We start from the raw sequence: 20,479 nt of genomic DNA on the forward strand, positions 1-20,479 counted from the left end.
TGCTGCTGCTGCTGCTGCTGCTAAGTTGCTTCAGTTGTGTCCGACTCTGTGCAACCCCACAGACGGCAGCCCACCAGGCTCCCCCATAAAGGGAGTTAAATAGCATTTTCTCAGAAAACGGAGACACAGAGATTAGATATTTTGGTGAAGTTTGTAGAGCTAGTAAATAGTTAAGATAGAATTCAATCTCAGTTTTAAGGGTTCCAAAGCCCATGCACATTTTAGAAAGGATACAAATCATTTCCAATCATTTAAAAGAATTTCAAAGCTTTAGATTTCACTGATCATAACATAACCAGTGACCAAACTGATTTTATAAATTCACAAAGCTCTTCTCGGTAGCTGCACTGTAACAAATGGGTCACAGTTGGGTATTCATTTCTGATGTGTTGATATTACCTACATGTAAAATAATAAGAAAAAAACCCCAATATATAACCAACTTTTTTGAGCACTTGGGAGGCAGTATAGAAAAAAAAAGTTAGTTTAGCCAAAAGGCTAGGCCATGCAGTCAAGCTATGTGGGTTGATTACTGATTCTATCATGCGCTAGCTGTATAACCTTAAGCAAGTCTTCATCTCCCTGTGCTTCAGTTTCCCTTTTAGTGATTCTTATTTGACAACTGAACACTTTTATCTCATTTAAGATTAAAAAAAAGAAGTGAAGCATATTCTAGAAGGAAAGTATTTCCATTTTCACCACTTCAAACCCTATTTTGTGTTTTTTTTTAACCCTATTTTGTTTTTAACATATATTTTCCCTTCTAAGACCTTCCTAACATTAGACTCATAAAGGTTCACAGTATGCACCACAAAACTGAGATGAAAGTGAGACACAACTTGGGGACTGGGTTCTCAAAAAATGACTGTCCATAAAGTTCATTTAGAAATTAGACATGCCCTGGTGTCTGAGAGCTACTATTATCGCAAAGCATAATTTAAGTCTTATAATGTTATTTGTTCTTTTATTGTCCGTTCCAATTGCCTATTTACTACATAGATGATGATTTGCTGAGCTGAGGGTAGGACTGAAAAAGAGAAGAAACTTTCTCCGTGGCGCAGCGAGGTACAGTGAAATATAAACCAGCAGATGAAGCTCAGAGTCTGCTTTGATCTTTCCCCCAGAGCACGTGCTGTGCTGTGCTCAGCTGTATCCGACTGTTTGTGACCCCATGGACTGTAGCCCTCCAGGTTCCTCTGTCCATGGGATTCTCCAGGCAAGAATACTGGAGTGGGTTGCCATGCCCTCCTCTAGGGGATCTTTCTAACCCAGGGATCAAACCCAGGTCTCCTGCATTGCAGGCTGGTTCTTTATCATCTGAGCCACCAGGAAAGCCCTCCCCAAAGCATAGTAAGGGACATCTCCCTCCCCATGAGGGGAGAAGACGAGGGCCCTTTAGTCTCACTTTAATAATCGTGATACCATCTGTATTTTATTCTAGTCTTACCCTTTAGATGAAGAAGAGTTATCTGCATTAAAATATAAACTGGAGATGACTTTAGTGTTTCAACAGAAAAAACCAAAAATATACCACTCCTCCTCCAAATATATTAGAAGTCAAAGCAACAACTATAAAGTCTGATGTGTTGTTTGAGGATTAAAGGAAGGAAGGAAAGGAGGGAAGGAGGAAGAGTAAAAAGTAAAAATTGGCTACTTTGAAAATTAATCAAAGACTAGGGGCCTTCATTTTCAAAAGTCCCTCTTCCACCTCTAGGAGAAGGAAAGTAAAGGTAAATTTATCACTGTGTGCTTAGTCGCTCAGTAGTGTCTGACTCTTTGGGGCCCCATGGACTGCTGCCTGCCAGGCTCCTCTGTCCATGGGGATTCTTTAGAAAAGAATACTGGAGTGGGTTGTCATGCCTTCCTCCAGGGGATCTTGCCACCCCAGGGACTGAACCCAGGTCTCCCACATTGCAGGTGGATTCTTTACCATCTGAGCCACGAGGGAAGCCCAAGAACATTGGAGTGGGTAGCCTTTCCCTTCTCCAGGGAATCTTCCCAACTCAGGAATTGAACCAGGGTCTCCTGCATTGCAGGTGGATTCTTTACCAGCTAACCTACCAGAGGAGCTAACTTATCATTATAAAGATAAGCTAATTTATCATTATAAATAAGGAATTACACCACTTATGGAACCTTTCCAATAAAGAGATAAGGCCCAAACTCCCACAGATGGAAAATTACTCCCAGAACCTAATATACTGTACATCATATTGTACTTAGTAAATCTTTTCTTACATGAATGAATAAATGAGTGATTTAGCAGTAAATTAGACATTAAGTGCTTCCCTTGTAGCTCAGTAGGTAAAGAATCTGCCCAGGTTCAATCCCTGGGTTGGGAAGATCCCCTGGAGAAGGAAATGGCAACCCACTCCAGCATTCTTGCCTGGAAAATCTCATGGACAGAGGAGCCTGGTGGGCTGCAGTCCATGGGATCACAAAGAGTTGGGCACGACTGAGCGACTAACGCTTACTTAGACATTAACTAAACTCCCTAACTGGTCTCCACGAGACTAGTTTTCCTTTTCCTGCCTCTTTGGCACTGTCTCTCCACAGTCCCACCCACCCCACCACACTGTCCATATTCACCACGGATGCATGCCCCGCAGTACCCAGTGTCAACGCTGCTACACTGCTCAATCAACAGTTTTTTATTGCTTGTGCTCCAATGCTCCCATTTCCATAAAGTATTCTGTGAATAATACCCTTTGGAATTGTTCTTGATGTGCCTAAAGAATGTTCATAGGATATATCCAATGCATTGTACAATCCAGAGCTATTGTTGTTGCTTAGTTGCTTGTTGTTTTTTAGTCTCTAAGTCATGTCCTATTCTTAGCAACCCCATAAACTGTAGCCTACTAGGCTCCTCTGTACATGGGATTATCCTGGCAAGAATACTGGAGTGAGTTGCCATTTCCTCCTCCAAGAATCCAGAGGTAAATATTTAAAGTTTCTGCTACAGGAGTGGCAGTCTTGAAGCACAACCTCACAGAGAACTCTCACTAATTTATTTTTTAGGTGACTGTGTCAATCTTCTCTTGGGTTCCTTTCTTTACCCATTGTCTTTAGCCAGTCTAACCCATCATTTGAACCATCCTCTCTTCAAAACCTCAATGCCTTTGCCCTTCCATGAAGCAATTTATTTGACTATATTATTTGCTCCCCCATTCTTTATGGTCTCTCCATCCACCCTCTTGACCATTTTATTCCAGGTTCCATTTTTAGCGCTATGGTTGGCTACGTTCCAAGTCTTCATTAGGTGAATTCATCTCGAATCAGAACTTCCATTGTCATGCATGTTGTCATGAATGCCGTCTCCCCAGCTCCAACCCAGCCAGCTCCCTGCAACTCCCGCCCTTCCTACTTTCCAGGCTTGCATATCCCATTCTCTACACTTGATGAGCTACCTGGATGTCCAACACAGCCCTCAATCATAATATGTCCAAAATGACATTCTCATTCCTCTCATCTACTCAGAATATCTCTCTCTCCTGAGTTTTGTAATTCCATCCAAAGCTAGAATCATGAATGTCATCCCCCCCTTCTCTTTATTGTCCATGGCTAAAGGGTAACCTATCTCTTCTATCCCCCAAATAATTTTGAAATTCTTACTTTCATCTCTATTCTGCTGCCACCAGAGACTCTTCAGTCTGCACTACCAGGATTCCTTCAATAATCTCAATAATCTTGCAACTGATTTATCAGCACCAGGCTTTGTTTATAATCCATCTGCCTTCCTGTTGACAAGATATTTCATTCCACTTATTTAAAATTCTTCAATGGCTCCCTAAGGTTTTCAGAATAAAGTCTAACATTTCAAAAGGCATATGAAACCTTTCATATTAAAAGCACTTCTCCCATAAGACCTAATGATAAAGTACTCTTCTGTAAGCTTTCCAAGGCTCAGGCTGCAACTATTCTTTAGTTCTCCATCTCTAGACAAGATAAAGAGCTGTTAAATCCCAGCTCTTTCACTATCAGGAGGCATTACCACCCTGAGTGAAGACCAGGGAAGACCAAATGCTGTTGGCCAGGTCATTAGCAGAAGAAAATTATGTCCCTCCATATTCTCAGGTCCCTGCACAATGCTGGAGCCAAATACAAGTTCCAGGAACAGTCTTTCAAGGCTGCTTAGCACTAGGGCTTCCAATCAAAGGGAGTTTTCGTAATATAATTGTAAGGTCAACTTACTCAAGTGAATGTTACTTGCACAAACACCTTCAGAGGTTAAAGAAATGATATTGGTTTAAAAGGGCTTGCCTGGTGGCTCAGATGGTAAAGAAACTGCCTGCAATGTGGAAGACCTGGGTTGGGAGTTGGGAAGATCCCCTGGAGCAGGGCATGGCAACCCACTCCAGTATTCTTGCCTAGAAAATCCCCATGGACTGAGGAGCAGGCTGTAGTCCATGGGGTCGCAAAGAGTCAGATGTGACTGAGCAACTAAGCACATCATAGTTCACTGGTTAAAAAAAAAGCAACTCTTGGGTATTCATTCAGTATGGCTAGCTACAGTGCCACTTGAGAGACCCTTAGACTGCAAGGAGATCAAACCAATAGATTATAAAGGAAATCAACCTTAACTATTTATTGGAAGGACTTTTGATGAAGTTGAAGTTCCAGTACTTTGGTCACCTGATGCAAAAAGCCAACTTATAGTCCTGATGCTAGGAAAGACTGAGGGCAGGAAGAGAAGGGGATGACAGAAGATGAGATGGTTGGATGGCGTCACCAACTCAATGGACATGAGTTTGAGCAAGCTCCAGGAGATAGTGAAGGACAGGGAAGCCTGGTATGCTGCAGTCCATGGGGTAGCAAAGAGTCAGACACAACTCAGGCATTAACCAGCAACAACAGACTGCCACTGGAACTACAGACAACAGTGCCAGCTGATACAGGGGCTGAAGTGGTGCTTGTCACACATTTGGACAAGACCATCCCAACAAACTGTGGTACTTGTACATCAGTACAAGAACGAAATGGAAATTACAGGTCTTTCAAACTCAAGGAAAGTCAGCAGTAGCAAACTGAACTACATCTACATAAGGATGCACTATCCCCTCCCTGCTTAGGAATTTACCTTCTGAATTTTGTGGTCACTTTTTATTTTACCTGCCTCAGATATCAGTATTATTGTGTTATTTAGAATATATAAATAATCTTTATTTTCTAAATGGAAACATTATTTCCTCAAAAGAGGGTACATGGCTTCACAGAAAAAGATAATTAGTTGTATCAATTCTCAGCATTGAATAGTGTTACTCTCCATTAGAGCTTAAGATATAATGAAATAGATTAATCCTTTTACAGAGATGCATATGACTTCATGGAAAAATTATTGAGGTCATTATTCTTTTCCTTGAGGAAAGCAGATCAACTATAATTACATGCGACACTTCTGAAACTACACAGTGTTGCTCCAACTAACTCTATTTTTAATTGGAATATAATTGTTTTGCAATGTTGTGTCAGTGTCCGCTGTACAACAATGTGAATGAGCTGTATGTATACGAATGTCCCGTCCTCTTTAGCCTCCCTCCCACCCCCCAGCCCACCCCTCTAGGTGATCACAGAGCAGAGCTGAGCTCCCTGTGGTACACAGCAGCTCCCACTAGCTATTTTACTACACACGGTAGTATATACACGCCAATGCTACTCTCTCAATTTGAACCCTTTCCTTTCAAACAGTTCAGATAGATTAGCTGTATCAATGTTTTATTTCAGCATGTTCATCAAAAACTTTGTCCTTACTTCTAAATATATTTTCATTAAAATTAATCTTCATTGGAAACAGAACAGACTTTAAGATAAAAAATAAAACTCAGAAATAAGGTCACATATGATTAGAGCTCTATGTTTGCACTTACCTGATATGATTTAAGGAGATTTGTTTTTGAAAAAGTAATGCAAGACTGGAACTTACTGTTAGCCAGAATCTTTTGTGGGAGGGAAAGCTTGTGTTTTTGTATCACCACTTGAAAATTTGCTAAAATATGTTATTTTGATTTTTTAATGTTCTGTACCAATGACATTTTTAATAGCAAGGATTCCAAGTTATCAACAATTATTTAGCATTCTGATGGAATTGAAAACTGGAAATATTCTTGTTGCTTCTGAACATTTAGGCAGTTTTTAAAAGTTGGAGCGTTTGGAATGGTTTAAGTACCAAAAGTAATGAATACATAGTGAGCAGTCACCCAATATGGTTTGTGTGTGTAAAGATGACACCTAGGATGCATTTAGTTGGTTTTTATTTAATTATTTAACTTTAGTGAGTTATTTCAAGATTAAACTTATTCAATAATCTTTTTCCACTGCTGTAGAAATGTTTAGTCATATTTCCTTTATAAAAATTTTGGCCCTAACAATCTATACATTCACAATTATAAATTGTCTTTCTATTTCTTTTTTTACAATTATAAATCACCTCTCCCTTCCTCTCTTTACATTCTCTGTTGAATTTGTGACCCACTTTTGTCATTTCCCTAAACTGGATTACAAATTAGAAAACACACATCTGCTCAAAGTGACAGTTCCATTGCAACTGGCTCAACTGTCTGGAGCAGCTGCAGCTCCAGAGGGTTTCCGTAAACTTGTTCATGGCCTTTCCTCACGTGAGCTTTCTCCAGATGCAGTCACCAGAAAGGACATGTCACTCCAAAGACGAGGGACAAGCCAAAAGACTTATGGTAAAAGAAGAAAAGAGCTTTCTACTTTTCAGTGTTGGAAACACACAATGATACATCTCACACTTCTGGCTGAGAATCAAGAAGATCATTCAAAAGGAGGCAAACAAACTTGTTTCTCATATTAAACAAGCCAGTTAATGTAGAAATTTAAATTTCTTTGGAACAATTGTGTTACAGCCTGAATCCGGTCCTCCAGCAAGTCCTTTGTTGAAGCCCTAATCCTCACTGTCACTGTATCTGGGGACAGAGCCTTTAAGAGGTTAATTAAAATTCAGTGGGGCTTTCCAGGCGCTAGTGGTAAACAACCCGCCTGCCAATGCAGGAGACACGGGTTCCATTCCTGGGTCAGGAAGATCCCCTGGAGAAGGGCATGGCGACCCACTCCAGTATTCTTGCCTGGAGAATCCCACGGACAGAGGAGCCTGGTGGGCTGCAGTCGCAAAGAGTCAGACATGACTGAAGCGACTTAGCACACATGCACACGCATGCAAGGTTCAATGAGGTCGTAAGGGTGCAGCCCTAATCCAACAGCACCAGTATCCCTGTAAGAAGAGGAAGGCGACAGAGAACCTTCTCTCTGCAGGCACGTGTGCAGAGGCAAGGCCCTGTGAAGACACAGCAAGAAGGCACCACCTGCAAGCCAAGGAGAGACCTCTCACCAGAAACCAGCACCTTAGTCCCAGACTTCATCTTCCTGAATTGTGAGGAAACAGATTCCTACTGTTTAAGTCACTCTTGTTACGGCAGCCCAAGGAGAGTAATACAGATGATTATCTCAATGCTCTCGAAAAAATGTGCTAGTGCTTTGTACTAGCTAGTCCTATCAGAAAATGCACTGTTTGTTTGTGGTTTTTTTTGTTTTTTGTTTTTTTAACAATCACTTCAGTTCAGTTCAGTCGCTCAGTTATGTCTGACTCTTTGCAACCCCATGAATTGCAGCACGCCAGGCCTCCCTGTCCATCACCAATTCCCAGAGTTCACTCAAACTCACGTCCATCGAGTCTGTGATGCCATCCAGCCATCTCATCCTCTGCCGTCCCCTTCTCCTCCTGCCCCCAATCCCTCCCAGCATCAGAGTCTTTTCCAATGAGTCAACTCTTCGCATGAGGTGGTCAAAGTACTGGAGTTTCAGCTTCAGCATCATTCCTTCCAAAGAACACCCAGGAATGATCTCCTTTAGAATGGACTGGTTGGATCTCGTTGCAGTCCAAGGGACTCTCAAGAGTCTTCTCCAACACCACAGTTCAAAAGCATCAATTCTTTGGCGCTCAGCTTTCTTCACAGTCCAACTCTCACATCTACACATGATTACTGGGAAAACCGTAGCCTTGACTAGACATGCCTTGGTGGCTTTCAAACTTTTGGAGTGTGATCCATAATAATCTTAGTGTGTGTGTGTGTGTGTGTGTGTGTGTGTGTGTGTGTATACATACATATATATGTGCGTGTGTTTGTGTATATATATATATATATAATATATACCACATTTATTGTATATGTGTATGTGGAAATAGATATTTCCACAAAACAATACATTTTAAACTATCTAACATAGATATTCTCTGTTTGACTCTATTTTATTTAGAAAAAAAGTTTGTGTGTGTGTTTTAAAAATGTATTTTAATGCCACCTTATGCTAAAAGTTTGAAAGTTCCTTTTTTAGTTATGTTATCTAGCATATTTCCTAGTTATAATTTCTTTTGTCCCCCTTAGCATCTCAAGATCCTTAAATGTACACTGAAGTTAAAATAACCATAATTCTCTCCCTCTCCATCCACCTTATTCTCTCCCTCCCTTTCTCACTCCCCCTTCTACCCCCGGCTACACACACACACAATAAGACGGAGGCAAATCAGTTGAGGTCCTATTCAAAGTACTTTTCACATGAGTTAAACTAGAATATCAAGCATATTGTCCTGCTGACTTGTTTATAATAAAGTTTTTGGTTTTATGGTATAACTAAGATATAGATTAATATACACAGACTGAATATATGAATTACAAACTGAGAAATATGGTATCCAAGAAGGGAAATCTTGGATAACTTACACTCCTTCTAATTATCATAAGCACCCTGGGTATTAATAAGAAATTATAGGACATGAGTTTGGGTAAACTCCAGGAGTTAGTGATGGACAGGCAGGCCTGACATGTTGCAGTTCATGGAGTCACAAAGAGTCGGACACGACTGAGCAACTAAACTGAACTGAACTGATATGACTTGATATACTCAAAGAAAATACTTGTTTGTAGAGAGAAATTAATTTTATCATTTATTATCCCAGTCTATTTCTCTTGGGTGTATGTTTAAAGAATCACAATTGCTGTATCAGTCAATGATTTTGACACTGATGTCTCTTGGTCTATAAATAATGAAATGAAGGGATAATTTCACCAGATAATGAAATGAAGGGATAATTAAAGGAAGACTGTGGATACTATATTTGTAAGTCTTATGAATTTGTTGTGCTGTGAAAAAAATTAGTAAAGTTGGCTAAGACCCAGAAGCAAAAAATATAGAATTCATAATAAAACACTACTCTGTCACACTCAAACTAGTAGTCCTTATGGACCTTTCGAAATAAATTAAAATGTAACTTCTAAACTATAAAAAATTTCAGAGTCAAGACTGAAATTTCAAACTTTCCAAAATCTCATGAGTCAAAAATTCTAATGGTCATTTCTGTATATACAGTTGCATCAAAAAGATAAAAGGATATCTTTTTGAACAGCTGAAATCTGTACACAGGGTAATGGGTTCTAATGCAAACAGCTTTGGGGAATACACGTGTGTGTGTACATGTGCATGTGTACACACTTATACAGACCTAGGAGAAAAGAAAACAATTGAATACAATGAAAACTGAATATTATATATTACCTTCACTTTTTCATGCTACTGATATCTTGACACAAATATTTCCTGCTGTCTCTTTATGGATTAAAATTTACTCTATGTCATCGAGGAAATCAAGAAAAAAAAGAAATAATGAAGAAAATGTTTTCAACTGCATCTTTTTTTCATTACAAATTACTCTCAGCACCAAGATATCATCTGACATGGAGAAGTATTTAAAAGTTTTGGTTAAGTCAATGAATTGCACCTTATATGATTGATAGCCTCCTGTAGCAAATGCACAGCAAATATAAACATTAAAAATTTTAAGTAATGTTCAAATATTTTTAAATATTTAAATGAATTAGTAAATATTTAATATTAAAAAATGTTAAAAAAACATTAAAAGTAACCTTTCCTGAATTAATTAAATCATATTTTTACACACATTTTTATTTCTCACCTCTTCCTTTGTCTTTTTTGATATCACTCGGAGCCAGTCTCCAATCATACTCAGGACAGCAGCGAAGTAAGCAAGCCCTACAAGGATCCAAAACCACACGACAGGCTTATAGAAGTCTAGGTACTCAATATCCGATCCACCTGTGAGACAAAAACAAAGCAGAACAGAATAACTTCATATTATAGAAATAAATAACATAGATTCCTACTGAAATTATCAACTTCATGTTGGCCTTCAGAACACAGAAATCTTATCAGTTGATCCGTGTTGTTTACTTCATAAGGAATTCCTTATTTTCATGCATGTAATCCTTATCTACTTTTCAAGAACCATTCAAATTAATTCATTTTTAACTGAAGTACAGTCGATGCTGAAGCTGAAACTCCAATGCTTTGGCCACCTGATGCGAAGAACTGACTCTTTGGAAAAGACCTTGATGCTGGGAAAGATTGAAGGCAGGAGGAGAAGGGGACAACAGAGGATAAGATGGTTGGCTGGCATCACCGACTCCATGGACATGAGTTTGAGAAAGCTCCAGGAGCTGGTAATGGACAGGGAAGCCTGGCATGCTGCAGTCCATGGGGTCGAAAAGAGTTGGATATGACCGAGTGACCGAACTGACGGTTGATTTATAATATTATATTGGTTTCAGATATAATAAGTTCTTAATAAGACCTTTCGTTACGTCTTCAGGTAATAATGATTTTTCCTTGTCCCATGTTACTTTCTGTTTATTGTAATGAATCTCAACTGGTCTAGCACTTAATTATTATGTGTATTAGTTTTCTTTCCACCTCTCTTGCGATAGGGAATAGAATTGATACTTTTTTAGCATGCATTTAGCTTAGTATTTTTATCCTATTTATCCTATTATCAATTCACGCTAGCCAATCAGTACATGCAAACCAATCAATTCAAAGACAACCTGGACAGAAATTAGTTCTAACTTTAAAATCATCAGTACAATGGATTGATAACAAATGCCAGTGACAATATTTTGGTGGGTCTAATTTGAATAAGTAGCAATTTTCAGGTGATACTGCCATTCATTATTATTTGAAGTTTCAAGGGAATTCCCATGTCTGTCATAAATTTAAATCCTTACTCTCAAGGAAAAAAAAAATGGCAATGGAGTTCTTCTGTTTTAATCTTTGTTACTTTTCCATTTATTTGGTGCAGTAATTGCACCTATGAGAATCTGAATACATTTCAATGTATCCCAACTTTAGCACATATTAATAGGGCACTTACTAAGTTTCAAACTTAATGATGTTTGAAACTTAAAGTTTCAAAACAGTTATACTTTTCACAGGAGAGATAAGCAGTCTCTCTCTTGAGAAATTAATAATTTAGCCTGAGAAAGCCTCACATAGACATCTGATCACAATGTGACGTATCAAAGGACAGCAAAAAAGAATTAAAAATACTGTGACAGGACACAGAAGAAATGATTTTTTCTTCTGGAAGGGCATAGATGAGAAGACAGAAGGTGAGTCAAACAATGAGGATCAAAACAGAAAAAAACTTAAGTGTGAAAACATTTGATATATCCAAAGAACTAGGATTTCCCCTGTGATTCAGAGGTTTAGAATCCGCATTCCAATGCAGAGGACATGGGTTCGGTCCCTGGTTGGGGACATGAGATCCCACATGCCTCAACAGAGAAGCGAGCCTGGCGCAGCTGCTGAGCACTCACGCTCCGGAGCTTGCGCTGGAGCAACACGAGAAGGCCACATGCCGCAACTCGAGGAAGCCCTTACACAGCAGCAAAGACCCCAGAGGTGCTGCCAGTATCAGCTAAAGCGACATTTGGAAGGAGGTCAGGAGATCAGACAGGTAGAAGAGAGGAATCTGGGAAAAAAACAAAAAACAAAAAACACTGCTTTGTTCTTAAAGCAGTGGGGCATAGGTAAAGGCTTTTAGGCAGATTGGTGTTTGACTTACATGCTCAGAAAGATCTAGGGGCAGAGAGGGAAAGTTTGGCAGGGAAGCCCAGTGAGAAACTTTGTTCTGGGCTAGCTAAGGAAAGATTGAGGCAGAGTCAGACTGTGATGGAAAGAAAAGAGATCGGAGGCAGAATCGTCAGGGACTGACGATTACTTAGCTGGTGTGGTGAGGGAAAGGAAGGGCTCCAGCATGATCAGAGGCCAGAGACCCTCATTGGGTGGAAGGTACCAGCAATTCAACAGCAAACACAGGAGAAGGAACAGGGACAATAAAAGGAAAAGGCATTCAAACTGGGGCAAAACAATTTTGAAGTGCTTGAGGTACCAACAGGCAAGACAAGCAGCAGGATCCTTAAATACAAATCTAACACTGAACAGGGCAGAGCTTCCCTGGTGGCTCAGTTAAGAATCTGCCTGTCATGCAGGAGACGCTGGTTCGATCCCTGGGTCAGGGAAGGTCCCCTGGAGAAGGGAACGGCTACCCACTCCAGTATTCTTGCCTGGAGAATCCCATGGACTGAGGAGCCTCGTGGGTTACACCCCATGGGATCACAAAGAGTTGGACACGACAAAGCAACTTAGCACACACACAACAGGGAAGAGCGGGTAATGATTTTAGAATCAAAAGCATAAAGACTGGGGATATTTAAACAGGGGTTGTGGACATAATTTAAAAAACTCCACCTGTATATTCAGAACAGCTAATAAACAGCCAGTATACATTAAAAATCAAATATAAAAATTTGAATATAACATACTTTCTATAACTTAGACTGTGAGTTACCCACAATGACATTTTCAAATATTAAAGGGTCAGAGTAAAAGAAAATATTTTTCCATCAGGCAAATAATAGGAACAGAAAGAAGTTCAGCCGTTGTTGGGGACAAAGAAAAATTTTCAAGGTTCAGTTTATAAAGTCAATAATATTTACCTTCAAAATATTGTAAAAAAAATTACCTTGTGCAGCATTTTTTAAAATATCATTTCTGGGAAGGACTATAAAGGCTAAATGCATCTTGGGATGGTGAAGACTTGGCCCATGGGGGATGCAGTGCTACAAATTAACAGAAGCGACTTAGGAAATGTGTGTGGAAATCCGTTACATGATAGGCTCACTAGTGAATTCCATTTTTTAAATGTTTCCATTTCAAAGAAACCAAAATGACATTTTTTCCCCAAGTACTTTCTCTTTCAAAACCAGAAAGTCCTCATCCAAATAGCTGTGACTCACTTAACACATAAGTTCACCAAAATGTTGATTTTAGAAGTTAGTTCATGCTCAAGATGACTTTTTATAAGCTTTCTTTCTTATAAACAGGATGTCACAGTTTGAAAAGAGTAAATTAACTTAATCACTAAAAGGTCTATATTTGGGTAAAATGTTCATCCCACAAGTTTTAGTGGATTCTAGGCTGGAGGTAGTGTGGGCTGGGGGATGTTTTTTCACTCTTAATTGCCACTCTTAAGATGAAATACTGGCAGTCAAGTGATCCAGGGAAAGCTAATGTATATACAAGTATTATCCAATACTCACAAAACCTTTACACTTTCTGATATCTAAGATTTATGAATTAATTTTCACAGTATTCGATCTATTGGATTCAAGGATCTTAGCCAAATTTTAAAAATCTATAATGTCAAGATAACTTGCTGAAAAAGTTGTTTTTTTTTTTAAATTAGGAAATATTTTTAAAATGTAATTATAAGTATTAATTTTAGTCCAACACATTCAAGAAATCTGTACATGGGTCTCTTGCTAGCTAGTGGGAACCTACTGCATAGTGCAGGGAGCTCAGCTCAGTGACCTAAATGAATGGGACGGGAGAGGGGAGGACCAAGAGAGAGGGGATATACGTATACATATAGCTGATTGACGTTACTGTACAGCAGAAACTAATGCATTGTAAAGCAACTCTAACCCTCCCTCCCCCCGCCCCCAGAAAAAAAAAACCTAGCGTAGTCTCTCTGTCCTGGCATAGTCCCTCCCTATTTGGCCCCTACTCCCATCTGCATTCCACCACTCCATTGTTTTTCTTTCTTGCCCAGACTCCTGAGACGTGGCCTGTGGGCTGCTACAACCCGCTCTTCCCTCCTCATCTGGCACCTCACTGCCATGTTCTGTGTTGCCACTGAAAACATGCACGCAAGTCCTTTCCATTTTAAGAGCTTTCTGGCTGATCATTACAGGAGAGCAGGAGGATGGTAATAAAAACAGCGAAGAGGGGTGGAGGTACCAAGGTTTGGGGAATCTTATAAACTTTTAAAAATAGTTAAAATAAGCCTCTTTCTGACTCTCACATGATGGCCTCTTTTAGATGGCGCCATTTTTGTCTGGAATTATTCTCCTTGAGATTTCAATAAGGAAATCACCAGAGCCTAATAAAGCTCATCAAGCCCAGGAAAGTTTCAATTTCAGTCTAGCATTATTCCTAGGAGCCCATTCTCTCCTAAGATGAGCTTCCCAAACACTGTCCTACAACAATCCCTTTCTTACCTGGTTCCAGCATTAACGAAGCCCTTTCCTATCTGGTACCAAAGAGTTGTTGGTTGAGGTTCTTATTTTGGCCTCGTAGTCCTAGATAACCCAGTCCTAGCTAATAAGCTCACTGTGGCTGATTTACAGAATATTCAAACTCTGATGGAGAGAAGGGAATGAGAGCTAAGATTTACTGATGGTCTACCCGAATGAAATCATGCCGTACTAAATACCTGAGTAGGAAGGTATTATGGGGTGTTGTATTTCCACTCCTCATGAAAGTGAAAGTGTTAGTTGCTCATTTGTGTCCAGCTCTTTGCAAGTCCATGGACTGTAGCCCATCAGATTCTTCTGTCCATGGAATTCTCCAGGCAAGACTACTGGAGTGGGAAGCCACTTCTACCTCCAGGGGAATCTTCCAGACCCAGGAATTGAACCTGATCTCCTTCATTGTAGGCAGATTCTTTACTGTCTGAATCACTAGGAAAACCCTTCCCACTCTTCCTATTTCCACTGATTTAGCTCAAGATTCCTTTGTTTTTTTTTTTAGCACAAGATTCTTAGTAAGACCAATTGGTCATTGAGCCTTAGGCCATATCTCCAGATGTTTTTATCAGTAGTTAAGCTGATATTTCAAGTGCCATAATTCTCACAGTCTGTTCAGAACTCAAGGATGGAAGATTTGTATTGGGTTCCTAAAATCCCAATAGTAAGTAACCCCATTTTCCAACAGACAAGCCATCCTCTCAGTAGGGTAAGTATAATAACAGTTGTCAGGTCACACAGCAAAGGGGACAGCAGAGCTAGAATTCACACTCAGGCTTGTCTGGCTTCATAACATGGGCTCCTGTCATTGAACCAGGTTGGCTATGTCACCTGTGATCTGTTACTGTCCTTCCCATCATTCCCATTCAGTTACTGTCCTTCCCATTTTCCCACCTTCTTTTTTTTTCATCCATACTATATGGCAGACAGTTAGCTAGGGCTGGAGATGCTACATCAAACAAGGTGCTTCTTTTTCCCTCAAGGTTCTTACCTAGAAACCAGGTGGGTCTGAGGTCAGCACTGTTTTACTAGTAGCTTCTTGTCTTATGTCCCCATTCCAACAGTTTCCAAAAGTTGGTCCTATTCTGCTCTACAACACTTGAATGTACATTGCCCTCTCTCCCTTAAATTTAATTTTCTTTCTTTGGATGATGCTGACTCACAGAATATTTACAAATAAGAATTTAAAGAATGATTTAGCCATTATGGATCAAACTCCATGTTTCTCCTCAGCTTTTCTAAAATTATATATATATTATAGAATATAGATAAAATATACAACTTTGTTTTAAAGAAAATAAAGGTCATGTTTTACATGGGTCTGTATTTTAATATAGGTGTCAAATATGGATTTCAGTATTTTTGGTACATTTGACTTTCTTTTTATTCATGAAAGCTGCGTGTTAGTCCACTCCAGTACTCTTGCCTGGAGACCCCCACGGACAGAGGAGCCTGGCGGGTTATAGTCCATGGGGTCGCAAAAAGTTGGACATGACTGACACACGTGCATGCTGTCTTAATATTAAGGGGCAAAAACTTATTTTCTGCTTTAGTATATTTTCCTTTTTTATAGTAAAGCAATTTAACTTAATAAAGTCTTTTCTTAATGCAGCAAGAATTAAGAGGCTCTTTCAATAATGCTGTAAATTATGTTTTCTTTTTTGCAAATGAAAATATGACTTCAGTATTAAACAACAGCTCACCCACTAAATCAAGCTTTCCCTATGCTATCAAGTTAAAAAAACAAAAACAAAAAAATACAAGACCAAAAAAGGTAACTAAATCTCTCTAGCATTTGAACCTATATTTGGGGATTCTCAATTTCAGCACTCAAGAAGTTGTCCATTTCCTGGTAGGTACTTGGTCTAAGGACTAAAGAAACTGCCATCAGAAAAACAGCAGTCTCGTGATCATAAAGAAAGAAAAATCAACACATTGTCTTAGCCTTTATAAGGATGGAAATCTATAGGATATAGGATGTATATTATTGTTACATCTACAAATTATCTTTAAGTCTATATATCAATAGAGAGTAATTTGCAGTCTTTTTCATTGAACTTAGTACAATTTACTGCCTAGCTCACTGAGAATCAACTGACAATCAATGTTTTCCTTGTCATTTTTTCCCATGTGTTCTAAAATTCTTCTATATATCCATTTTGAATCCTAGAAGTTAAATAACTCCTTGGTTTGCCCACAGTCCTTAACTTCTGAACTGCTTGGGTCTAATCCCATTTAGTTAATTACACACATAGCTCTCAGTTTTCTGATAAGTTGAGCTCTCTGAGAGTCACCAGCTGATTCAAGGGGTTACCAGATGTCTTGCAGAATTTTTCCATTTTAACACAGATCTATCAAGAAGAGAAAATGATTTCCTACTTAATTGTTACTCCTGGATTTCAAACATTATGTCCCATAGGAACAAGACTAGTGCAATCATTACCACTAAGTGCTAAGCACAGTTATCTAATATAGAATACATGCTCACTAAACATCAGAATGAATGCACATATGACTGATGACTATAAGGCATCTCCCTAACAGTCATGTAAGCCCTCTCTTTTCAATCAGAGAAAATTTTCTGAGCCACTATGGTGGTGCTGAAGAACTGACTGTTCTTCAGTTGACCTCACTTCTGATCAGGTATTTTCCTTGTCATTTGCTAAATTCCTGGCAAATCTCTGCTCAGTGATCAGCCCAATAAACAGCAATTTTAATACCTGGCCTTTGAATAGTTGCAAAACTTTTAGACCACATCAGTAACTGTTTTCTCGAAGTTGTCTATTAGGACAAACTGGAACAAAAAATGCTTGTCATGGTTTTTCAATGGAGATTTATATGTTTTCATAATAAACTCATCTTCCATTAAGCAAGCTCTGAGCACTCCACTAAATGAGTCATGTTTTTGGTTATAACAGAAAGCAATGGCTTGGTTACAAAAAACTGCATTTCCAATAATGACTTTGGAAACATAATTCCAAGAAAACTTAATTCTTAATATGAGATAAACAAATATGTTTTTTTTCCCAAGTCAAAAAATATGAAGACAAAAGATTCAAAAACTGTGAAAATCTATAAAGTTTTGAAAGGGTAAATGCGCTGGAAGGCCAGTTTTACCTGCTTTAATTTCCCTCTTTTTTTTTTCTATTTAGAGAAGCATATGACATTAAGCCTAAAGCCTGATTAACCCAGTAAGTACTCAAAACTACATGTGAGACAAAAAAAGTTTCATTATTCAACTAAATATACTAAATTTCACTGATCAAAATTCTAAGAATATATATTTGGATGGCAAAGTAAATTTATGCTCAGGACGAAAATGTGTTCTCATAATATCAACTATAAGGGTTTCTTAGAATACATCTAAACTTTTGGTTACAATTTTTGTTTTTTATTAGAAAAGTATCTAATGTGAGGACCTTGCTTTGTGAAACTATGTATTTATATCTGGCTTTCACTCAATCATATTATCTCTTATGAACTAACCTGGCTTACAAAAGAGCGTTGCTGAAGACTTCTGGCATGGCGGGCTACAGTCCATGGGGTTGCAAAAGAATCAGACAAGGCTTAAGAGACGAAACAAGAACAAAAAGACTTCTTTGGGCAATGTCTATCAGTTCATAGAAATGCACTTCTTAGTTTCCATGACTTATTCTAGTCCTAACAGTATATATTAAAGAGGATGCTAACTTTGAAAAATAATGTTAAATTATGTTACATTAGGTAATTATTTGACTTCACTTCTGAAGAATCATCAACTAATTTTTTACTGATATATAACTGACGTACAGTTTCAGGTGTATAATATAGTGGTTCAACATTTATATATATATATATATATGTATAAAAATGTCATGATCATGACAATAGGTCTAGTTACTGTCACTAAAGTTATTATAATATTAGTTAATATACTCCCTATTCTGTAACTTATTTATTGTATTATTTATTTTATAACTGGAGGTTTGTGCCTCTTAATCAGCTTCACCTATTTTGCCCATCCCCCAACCCATAGTGAGTTTTTTAAAATCATGGATTTAGACAACAAGTTTTATAAGCAAGCCTAAATAAGTAGAGGTCAATCTTTCACACATTTCTATATAATTAATATAACTTCTTAGATTTTAATGAGATCTAACTCTCGGCCTATAAGGCAAGCATGATTTAATAATTTATCAAGTCAGACTTCTCATCAAACGAGAAATAACATGACAAAAGTTAAGAAATGAACTATAGGAAACCAAGAGTAAGCTGTCAAATATAATTTTTACCAGTCTTCCCTGGTGGTCTAGACAGTAAAGAATCTGCCTGCAATACGGGAGGCCTGGATTTGAAACCTAGATCAGGAAGATTTCCCTGGAGAAGGAAATGGAAACCCACTCCAATATTCTTGCCTGGAGAATTGCAAGGACAGAGGAGCCTGCCGCGAAGAGTCAGACAAGACTGAACGAGTAACACTTAACTTACCTCTACGAATTTGACTACAAATTATTATAGACATTGTTAAAATCAAGTAAATGATACTTGGCTAAATAATGTACTTTCTCGTTTTATCTTTTAGGAAGAGTTGCTCTGTGAACTACAGTTAGCAACAGAGGGTCTGTTTATTCATATGTAAAACAAAAATGCTACAATGGACCTGTGGCTCCCAGGTCTTTTTTAGCTCTAGAATGTTGAGCATTAGTAAAAGAACAAAAAAGGCCATCAGGAAGGAGTAAACACAAATTACTAAGGCAACCAATCAGCCAGTAAAACGCATTCTTCCATAAATATAAATGTAAGATTGAAATTTGCTGGGGGAGTTCTTCCTGAAGAAAAACCATTAAATGTTGAATTCTTATGTTCAGTCACATACACAGAGAAAGCTGCCCTTTGCTAGTAGTTGCTAAATGCTTCTGATACAGTATAGCCAACAGTGAAAAGGACTGGTGACTGCAAAGGTAAATTTACATTTATTTATGAATTAGAAATATATTATGCCCTAATAGATTATATCATGAACATTATGACATACAAAAAATGAAAAGTACGCAGCCATAAAAAGGAAAGAAATTGTGCCATTTGCAGAGAGGCAGACAGACGTGGACATTACTATGAAATTATGTAGAATCTAGAAAACTGGTGTAGATGATATTATTAGCAAAGAAGAAACAGAGACACTGATGTAGAGAACAAATACATGGATACAAAGTGGGGAAGGGAGGGAGTGGGATGAACTGGGAGACTGGGATTGACATATACACGCTAGTATAAAACAGACAACGAATGAGAACAGACTGTAGAGTACAGGGAATTCTACTCATGCCCTGTGGTGCCCTAACTGGGAAGGAAGTCCAAGGAAGAGGGGATAGATGTATACGTATGGCTGCTTGACTTTGCTGTACAGCAGAAACTGCCACAACATCGTAAAGCAGCTATATCTTTGTATAGCGTTAGTCACTCAGTTGTGTCCAACTCTTTGCGATCCGATAGACTGTAGCCCGCCAAGCTCCTCTGTACACGCAATTCTCCAGGCAAGAATACTGACATGGGTAGCCATTCCCTTCATCAGGGGATCTTCCTGACCCAGGGATCAAACCCAGTCTCCAGCATTGCAGGCAGATTTTTTTTTTTTTTTAACCATCTGAGCAACCAGGGAAGTCCAAAGGTAGTTATACTATAAATTTAAAAAAAAAAAAAAGAATCATAGGACCATAGCAACATAATAGGTCTAAAGCCAAAAAATAAAATAAAAAGTAAGAAATGGACATTTAAAAATACAAAGCAACAGGGGTTGACCTGTTTTCTTCCCATGGCAAAAGGTCTAGCTGCATGTAATTTCATGCTCACTCCCTGAGGATGAGCACTCTGCTTCAGAGCTGTCTGCACTACCACATCACATTATCTCTTGCTGCTTTTGAGATGCTCCTAATACTTACACCAGTGTTACAAACTGTATCCTAAACATTTAGATATCACATTCCAAAAGTTACTCCTTTTACTTTAATAACACCATGGTTTGAAGTGAATGTTTTTAAATTTGTCTT

The 20,479-nt window shown here is 38.5% G+C and overlaps 1 protein-coding gene across 3 annotated transcripts in view; it reads right to left on the bottom strand.

Annotated features, from left to right (window-relative positions):
* KCNK2 (potassium two pore domain channel subfamily K member 2) overlaps positions 1-20,479 on the bottom strand; it is a 239,101-nt gene that overhangs the window by 36,768 nt on the left and 181,854 nt on the right. For all 3 annotated transcript variants that reach the window (XM_042229207.2, XM_012187747.5, XM_004013881.6), the window contains exon 6: positions 9,986-10,125. In XM_042229207.2, the coding sequence (XP_042085141.1) occupies positions 9,986-10,125 (140 nt within the window). The remainder of the gene's footprint in view (positions 1-9,985; positions 10,126-20,479) is intronic.

This window comes from Ovis aries, chromosome 12, assembly GCF_016772045.2.
Source record: "Ovis aries strain OAR_USU_Benz2616 breed Rambouillet chromosome 12, ARS-UI_Ramb_v3.0, whole genome shotgun sequence".
Taxonomy (NCBI): domain Eukaryota; kingdom Metazoa; phylum Chordata; class Mammalia; order Artiodactyla; family Bovidae; genus Ovis; species Ovis aries.